Genomic DNA, 8,869 nt, shown 5'->3' with positions numbered 1-8,869 from the left:
CGGTGGCTTAGGAGCTGGGTTTTAGACAATGTACAATTATTTGTATATTTTGTTAATTTGTTTTTAAGCTCTTGTGAGCGACGTTATTATTACTAGACTTTTGAAGTTGATGTATTTAGGGAGATCTAATGTTTAACTCAATTGTTGAGTTTGTTGACATTTACATTTTCAGTATTTGTTTTTAGTTAGATAGTTGTTGAGAAGGTTTTGGGATATTAAGATTTTAAGATATATCATGCCCAAATTTTTGAAAATTTATCCTTCGAAAATTCGAAAATTAGGGTGTGACATCTTCAACTCCCGAACACATAACTTCTGTCAGAACCGGGACAAGGCTACTAATGTCTCCACAACCTCACGATGCATATATGGTCCAATTACGACTGGAAGTAGCCGTTGCAGCAAAACGTGACAGTCATGCATCTTCATTCCAATTATCTTCTCTTCCCCCACTTTAACACATCGAGCTATATTTGCTGCATACCCTTGAGGATACTTAACATCTTGAATCCAGCTGAAAACTTTAGGCCTCAAAGCCGGTTTCACCTGGTAAGGTGCAATAGGCATAACAACTTTAGAGCTGGTCCGTTTTACCCACAAGAGTGTGGGCGTAAACCCATATTTTGCAAATCGCACCGCGCTTTGATAGTGTCCTTAGTCTTTTCTTTTATATCCAAAATTGTTCCAATGATGTTGTCACAAACATTCTTCTCTATGTGCATGACATCTAGGTTGTGCCTTATTCTTAACTTTGACCAATAAGGTAGCTCAAAGAATATACTCTTGTATGTCCAATTGTCAAGATACAAAAGACGTTTAGGATTCCGAGCCAATACTTCACGATCACTGCTTAGATTTTCGAAGTCAAAGGAGTTCAACAAATCTAAAATTTCATCGCCACTCCATTCTCGGGGTTTCAGACCAAACTCTTGTTGCCCATCAAAGTTAACTGTATCAAGTCTCCATTCATGATCATCTGGAAGCCATCTACGAGCTCCCATATAACACACCCTATCAGCGTGGCAACTAGAATTAATGTCGGTTAAGTAGAGTGGACAAGCTTTGTACCCTTTATTGGTATGAGAGGACAACATCCCATAACCAGGAAAATCGCTAATAGTCCACATCAGTGATGCTCTCATTATGAATGAAGTACCGGTATGCTTGTCAAAAATCAATGCTCCATTTTCCCATAACCCATTCAACTCATCAATCAGTGGTCTCAAATACACATCGAGACACTTTTCTGGAGACTTTGGTCCTGGAATTAACAGAGCCAACATGTTATATTCCTTCTTCATTAACATTTAGGGAGGCAGGTTGTAACAAACAACAATAACAGGCCAGATACTATAAGACAAGTTCATGTTTTCGAAAGGATTAAACCTGTCTGTTAAGAGTCTGAGCCTTACATTTCGAATGTCTGCAACGAAATTAGGAAATGATAAGTCAAAGGATTTCTATGCTTCCCCATCTGTGGGGTGTATCAGTTCATTGTCATCTTCCCTCGGAATACCGTGCCATCTCATATCCTCAGCAGTTTTTCCACACATGTAGAGACGTTCCAGCCTACGAGTCAACGGGAAATAACGAAGCACCTTCATAGGAACCCTTTTCCCTTTAGGGGAAAGAGTATCTTCCCACCTCGATGCATTGCACTTGGGACATTTAAATGCGTCTTTGTAATCTCCGTAAAACATAACACAATTATTCTTACAAGCTTCAATTTTCACATAACCAAGACCGAGGTCGTTCAAGATCTTTTTTGCCTTGTAATGACTTGATGGTAGTTTGTTTTCAAGGGGAAGCAAACGTCTGATAAACGATGAATAATCATCAAAATGTTCGTTCGAGGTCCTATGCTTCATTTTTAGACTCATATGTTCCATGAAAGAACTCAAAACAGTTTCTGAACATCCCTCGTACACTGGGGTTTGCGCTTCTTCGAGCATCCTACTGTACTTATCGTAATCACCAGTGTTTAGGTTCGAGAGAGTAGAATATGTTTCTTGGGGTGCATCATGATAAGTTTCTTCCTGATGATATCTTGAAGCGTATGGAAAAGCATAATGTAGCATGCATGTTCAACGTGGGATCCATATAAGGGCTGGCGGAAGTACTAGATGAGCCAGCCTCATGCAAGTTATTTGGTAGGAAATGGGTCATTATAGGATCATTAACTAGCACTTCACCGTGTTCAGTCCATGTAGTATAATACGGATCCATGCCGTAATGTGACAAATGTTTTTCTATACCTGAATTGTCTCCCAACTACCGCAACAATATCTTTTACACGGACACTTGTGCCATTCATTTCCACCAACGTATTGTTGTACAAATTTTAGAAAATCTACGATCCCCTGTATATATAAAGGGTGTCCCCTATTGTACTGCATCCAACTCTTGTCCATTTTTTCCACATGCCTGTCATAATAGGAAAAAAAAATGCACATCGTTAGCAACAAATAAGCACATATATCCATTCAATTCTTCTTCTTCACCTTATGCCTCCAGTTAGGGTCCTAATCCCATTCAGGAGAACATGACTTTGTTTCGCACTGATTTATGTTATGGTGGTTTTGAATCAGACGTGGGAAAATTTCGACAGCATCTCCCTACAGTTCCCCAAGTGCATCAATTTATATACCTAATGTGCACTCGAGGTGTCACACCCCAATTTTCGAAGGATAAATTTTCAAAAATTTGGGCATGATATATCTTAAAATCTTAATATCCCAAAACCTTCTTAACAACTATCTAACTAAAAACAAATACTGAAAATGTAAATGTCAACAAACTCAACAATTGAGTTAAACATTAGATCTCCCTAATTACATCAACTTCAAAAGTCTAGTAATAATAACGTCGCTCACAAGAGCTTAAAAACAAATTAACAAAATATACAAATAATTGTACATTGTCTAAAACCCAGCTCCTAAGCCACCGCTTCAACCCTGCTGATCAACACCTGCAGGTCTAACCCCTACACCAAAAATTGGTGCACCGGGTTGTAAACAACAAACCTGGTAAGCTAAAAAGCCCATACGAGTAACTCTCAAAATATATCTCTACCTAACATCACACAAAATAAAACCGGAAATTTCTGCTTAGAACTTAGTTAAGGAATGCCTTAATAAACAAATCAAAGAAAGTAATTAAGAAAACATAACAATTCATAAAACACTCAATCATAAGAGAATCCTGCAATTAATGATAGTTTAGGAATTCCACTAAAAATCACACAAATAAGAATTGAGGAATCTCCTGCATTAAGCATAGTTCAGGAGATATTCAAAACAAGTTAAATGACAACAATTAAGAACAAAGTTAAAACCACATTTTCAACACTTTTACAAATAACATGTACCCATGAGTCCCAGATATTAATAAATACCTCTCATGACCTACAACAACAATTTGTGTACCCATGGGTCCCAGATACCATAAGGTATCTCCCATGACCTACACCGACAGACGGACTAGAGCTCTATTCCTAACCGTAACCAATCACCCGGCCAAAGGCTTGAAACCCAGTTTGACTGTCCAATATCACATCACAAAATAATAATAGCATCATAACCGTAACCAATCACCCGACTAAAGGCTTGGAACCCAGTTTGACTATCTACACAACAATTCTCAAAAAGAGTAGAATCATCATAACCGCAACCAATCACCCGATTAAGGGCTTGGAACCCAGTTTGACTATCTACTCATTTATTTTTAAAAATAAACAATAGCATATTCTTTAATTCAACATCATCAACAACACAAAAAGCACATCATAAAAATTATATCCTTCCACATGGATATGTTTATATGCACAAGATATGGTTATTCCCACAAGAATAACTTATCAACAACCAAAAATATTATAATTTTAAGAACCTTAAAAATAATCATATAATAGGAAAACTTGTTTTATCTTACCTATGAGCCGTTGGTGATCAAGCTCATATATTTTAAAACAACCAAAAGAAATAAAATATTTTAAATTAAAATCATCAACAATAATCATCATCATTTTATCAACAGAAACCTTATCATCATCACTATCAACATCATAATAATCATTATCAACAACACAAAATAAAAAGGTCACAAGTGGACCTTGGTGAGATTTTACTCACCTAATAAGCCCGCTGAAATTTCCACAACAATAAGAGCAAGCCAAAAACACCACTTCACAAATCACCTAAAACCACACAATTAAAAACCTTAGTAACCAAGGACTTTAGGATAACAAAACACCCGTAACCAACCCTTAGCTCAAGGGAGGACAACTTTTTAAAGTCATCGAACTTAACGACCCCAATAAGGCTGCCTCTAAGCTGCCTCTAAACCTCAAACCCTAACCCAAACCTCAACCAAGCCCAATATCACACTTAAAGTCCTAACATGCAAATCTTGCTCACAACCTAGGAAATCTACATCTCAATAAGGTCACCAAAACAAGAGCTAGCCAAAACAAAGCAGCCTAAGCCACAAACCCTACCGGACGCGCTGCCACGCGCCGCCACAGGCGGCGGCGAGTGGGCCCCACGCGCCACCAAAAACTTTCGAATTAGAGAAAACTCTCAACAGCAAAGTTGAAGCTTGAAGCAAGGGGAGCAATTTTCATACTTGAGGCTTCAACCAATTTTGGCCAGAACCGGCCGGAAACTGCCCCGAAACCCTAACCTGGAATCATAACTCAAACCTGCAAAACCGGCCTCAAAACCTCAAAAACTTGCTTCAATCTATGCCTAGACACTACCAGGAGGAGGAGGGGATCAAGACTCACCTAAGGGTGTCTCTCGTCACCGCCGGAAACGGCGAGTCCGATCAACGGCACGGTGGCAGTGGCTTCCGGGCTAGGCTGCGCCTTGTACGCCGGTCACCAGCGTCAAAGACCGACACGGTTGGGTAGGTGAGGACGAGACCAATCGAATGGAACTGGTGGCGGCCAAAACGATGGCCGGACGACCGACCTCTACTCTGACGAAACCGCAGCAGCTCTTCCGTCTCGTGACGGCGTCAGACGGAGCGACGGTGAGCAGCAGTGGTCCAGGAATGGAGAGGACACCCGTGCGAACCGAACGGGACCAATGGCGTCTTGAATGGTGGCCGGACGGAGGAGTTCTGTTCCGGTGAAGGTCCGGCTGTGCGTGCGTCTCGGGGAGAGAGGAGAGAGAAACCGGTCTGAAAAATTCTAGGTTTCCAAAAATAAAACCCACCACTTTATATTTATATACTTTCCAAAATCGGAAACTAATTTTCTATGACCGTAACTTTCTCATACGAAGTCCGTTTTACGCGTGCCACGTGTCTACGAACTCGTATCGTCGTGCTCTACAACTTCCGTGAAGGAAGTTTCTCGAAAAACCCAACAACTAAAAAGTCAACTCTATGACCCTTAAAGAAATAAAAAGAACCCTTTCGGGTAATTATGCGTCCGAACACTTCCGCTCTTTCTTCGAACCTCAAAAACACACTAACTTCTAACTCGAAAACTCCCAAATAATATTAGAAACTAATATCAAATTTTCGGGGTATTACACGAGGAATAGTAGCGGGAGACCATGTCGAAATTACCCACTATCAAAAACTAAACCACCATAACATAAATCAGTGCGAATCAAAGTCATGTTCTCCCAAACTGTCCAAAAATGGGACAATTCAAGAATCATTTTGTCAAACAAAGTTGTAACAAAATAATTCTTGAACGGGATTTCTAAGGCTAAACATGTAAGTAGCTAGAATGCAAGAATATAATCATTCTTACATTCATCGTGCAAATAAACACACATATAATCATTTGCATACAGAAATGATTTAGGTGTACAATCAACCTAAATATTCTAATAAATATTACCAAAATTCAACATTTAGTGATATGAAAAAATGTAATATATAAACAAGAAAACCAATAGGTAACCAAAATTCATCATAAAACCAACACATCAAAAATTAGTAACAAAGAATAACAAGAACTGACCGGAATACTTCACCGGAAAACTCATCGGAAAAAATGGTAGAAAAGAGGGAGAAAGAGCATGTACCAAACTACAAACTAGTGGATGAAGATAAACAATGCATTAGAAGAACACGGATGATGATCATGCATCAAATAAGCCAGAGATTTGCGAGATTGATCTGTGCAGATTTTTTTTGATTGTTTGAGATATGTTTTCCTCCAGTTTTTCGATCTGGAAGTGATACAGAGGATATAAAAAAGATTTCACTTAAGCGACGAAATATTTCGTCGCTAAAGTCAAAAAGTTCCGTCGCTTAGGAGAAGGTTATCATGCGACAAACATGTTTGTCGCTCTAAACTCAAAGTTCCGTCGCTTTAGTCTTAATCTAAGACGACGATAGTCAATTCTTCGGTTAGGTGAAGGATATTATGTGACAAACAATTTCGTCGCTTTAAGGTCAAAAGTTTCGTCACTTTAGTGTTAGCCTAAGATGATGAAAAGTCAATTTTTCGGTTAGGTGAAAGATATCACGCGACAAACATTTTTGTGGCTCTAAAGTCAAAAGTTCCGTCGTTTTAGTCTAAATCTAAAGTGACAAAAAGTAAATTTGTCAGTTAGGTTAAGGATATCATGCGACAAAATTTTTCGTCGCTTAAGTGTTAACATTTTCGTCACTACATAAATAATTTGCGACAAAATCTTTGTTGTCGCCTTAGTAGGACCTGTAGCGACGAAGTTTAGGCGACAAAAACATTTCATCGCCCTAGAAAATTGTAGCGACGAAAAATGTATTTTGAGCGACGATATTCGTTTTCGTCGCTTAAGCAATGTTAAAGTACCCGTCGCTTAAGCCTTTTTTCTACTAGTGTTATATCCTCGAGTGTTGTGACTTTTAGATTTCAGGTACAACTGGGAGACTACCAATGTCATTTTAAACGTATGAATAATAAGCCAACTCAAAGTGTTCGATGATAGAAGCCTCACATTGGTTTTTAAAAAAGGGAACATAGATGGGGCCAGTCCTGGATTAGAGGTAGCGAACTGGCCGGCCAGGCCTGACCTGGTTTAAGTGTGCCTAATCGTGCTTCGTGCCGTGCTCGTGCCAGCCCATTGGTCAAAGGGTGTTGCTAAATGTACCCAGCAATTTGCTACGTAGACCCAGCAAACTTTCTACACCCAGCTAAATGATATAATTTCTAATTACACCCAACAACTTTCCAATAATACCCTCACTCTATCAACCCATCAATATCCACAACCATAAAACACATTCGTTATAGAAGAATGGGTAATGCCGCGTTACTGCGGGGTTCTAAAACTCGATTAGCTTCGAGAGTATTAAGGCTGGATATGAGTTTATGTTGAATTGAGTTTTTTCTTTGTGCTTTTTATGCTGTGATCCTAAAGTGTCTGAGATGATCAGGTGGTTTTGGTTGGTTACTTTTAGATTGAACTTAATGTAAAAGATAAAGCATGATGATGATGCAGCAAATTCAATCTAAGAAGAGTAATCTGGCCAATTGTTGTCTAACATTGAGGTAATGAGGTGTTGTTGCCTCCTTATGATTTGAAACAAATCAGCTGAAAAGACTTGGTCTACAATTTCAAACCCGAACACAAGCCCAAGATTTCGTGAGGAAGATTTGTTGCAAAAGGACACGAAATCATCTTCCTTAAAGGCTCTTAATCTAAAATTCATTTGTTGATTCCCCCTTAATGCTTTTTCATCAATAGTATGAATTGATTGAATGCAATGTTTGTTTTTCTGGAATTTTAGGTGAGTTCTGCTGGATTTGATAAAGGGTACTATTGGAAAGTTATATTATTTTGATGGGTGTAAAAGTTGGCTGGGTCTACTAAGACATTTGCTGGGTACATTTAGCAATACCCTTGGTCAAATGGTCGTAACCTCCTAGTAGAATTAAAGATGAAACTCCGACGACAACATAGTAGGAAACTGCTTTATTAGACATTAGAATATGTAATCGTGTTACATAACTAGTTACCTCTCCATTATATCAACGTTGTGAGAAAACAAATAGAGTCGTAATTAGAGTAGTACTCTTTGCTAGTGGGTACTGTTAGGGTACCAACCCTGACTCTCTGGATTTTGATAGAAGAAAATGAAGAACAAGAAAGAAATGCAGAAAAAGAAGTAAATTGTATTAATTTCTGGATAACTCTTACAACCCAGGCTACGTCTCATATAATGGGACGCGCACAAGGTGACCACGCGTCATCACAACAGTGGTTGCTAACACCTCACTACATAAATTGATAACCACACAACTAGCTGACTCAACAACAACAAAATGCAGCGTTTACCAAAAGCACACAGACCTTCCCTTGCAAACCAAGAAACTGTGAACTTAACTTATTTCCTAATAATCCACCCCGCTTCACTAAAACTTGACCTCAAGTTTGGTGCTGCCTAGACTCCATTCCAATCAGCTGCTATCCTTATCAAAATCTGGAAAACGCTTGGTCATCAGAGCTGTATCTTCCCAAGTGGCATCTTCTGTTGAAGCACCTTTCCACTGAACTAACCACTGTGTACCAGCAGCTCCATTCTTCTTATAAATTCTTCTACTCAACACCTTCAAGGGTTGCTACATTGGATTAGTTGGATCCAAAAGAGGGGGTAGCTGGGGAAAGACAGGCACTGCATCACCCAATTTTTTCTTCAACAATGAAACATGGAACACATTATCACTACAAAAAACGGAAATACTATCACAGGCCAAATGCTGTAAGACAAATTCATGTTTCCAGTAGGATTGAATCCGTCTGTTGCAAGTCCGAGTCTGACATTTTGACACTCTCCAGCAAATTCGGGAAAAGAACGGTCAAAGTGCTTCCAAGCCTCCCCGTCTGCGGGGTGTGTGAGATTATCTGGATCTATCATCTCCTCT

At 39.1% G+C, this 8,869-nt stretch overlaps 1 protein-coding gene across 1 annotated transcript; it reads right to left on the bottom strand.

Moving 5' to 3' along the window:
• Positions 1-318: 318 nt before the first annotated feature.
• On the bottom strand, positions 319-1,868 carry LOC101305844. The gene is made up of 4 exons (XM_004298235.1): positions 1,517-1,868; positions 1,352-1,423; positions 705-1,261; positions 319-546 (listed from the first exon to the last, which is right to left on the bottom strand). The coding sequence occupies exons 1-4, from the start codon at positions 1,866-1,868 to the stop codon at positions 319-321; spliced, it is 1,209 nt and encodes a 402-aa protein (XP_004298283.1).
• Between the last annotated feature and the right edge of the window lie 7,001 nt (positions 1,869-8,869).

Source organism: Fragaria vesca, linkage group LG4, assembly GCF_000184155.1.
Source record: "Fragaria vesca subsp. vesca linkage group LG4, FraVesHawaii_1.0, whole genome shotgun sequence".
Taxonomy (NCBI): domain Eukaryota; kingdom Viridiplantae; phylum Streptophyta; class Magnoliopsida; order Rosales; family Rosaceae; genus Fragaria; species Fragaria vesca.
This window is presented reverse-complemented; position numbering and strand designations above follow the sequence as displayed.

Coding starts and splice junctions, on each gene's coding strand:
- LOC101305844 (XM_004298235.1), bottom strand. CDS start 1,868: ATGAAGCATAGGACCTCGAACGAACATTTTGATGATTATTCATCGTTT. Junction 1,424..1,516: donor TGAGGATATGAGATGGCACG/GTATTCCGAGGG, acceptor ATTTCGTTGCAG/ACATTCGAAATGTAAGGCTC. Junction 1,262..1,351: donor AAACATGAACTTGTCTTATA/GTATCTGGCCTG, acceptor TGTTAATTCCAG/GACCAAAGTCTCCAGAAAAG.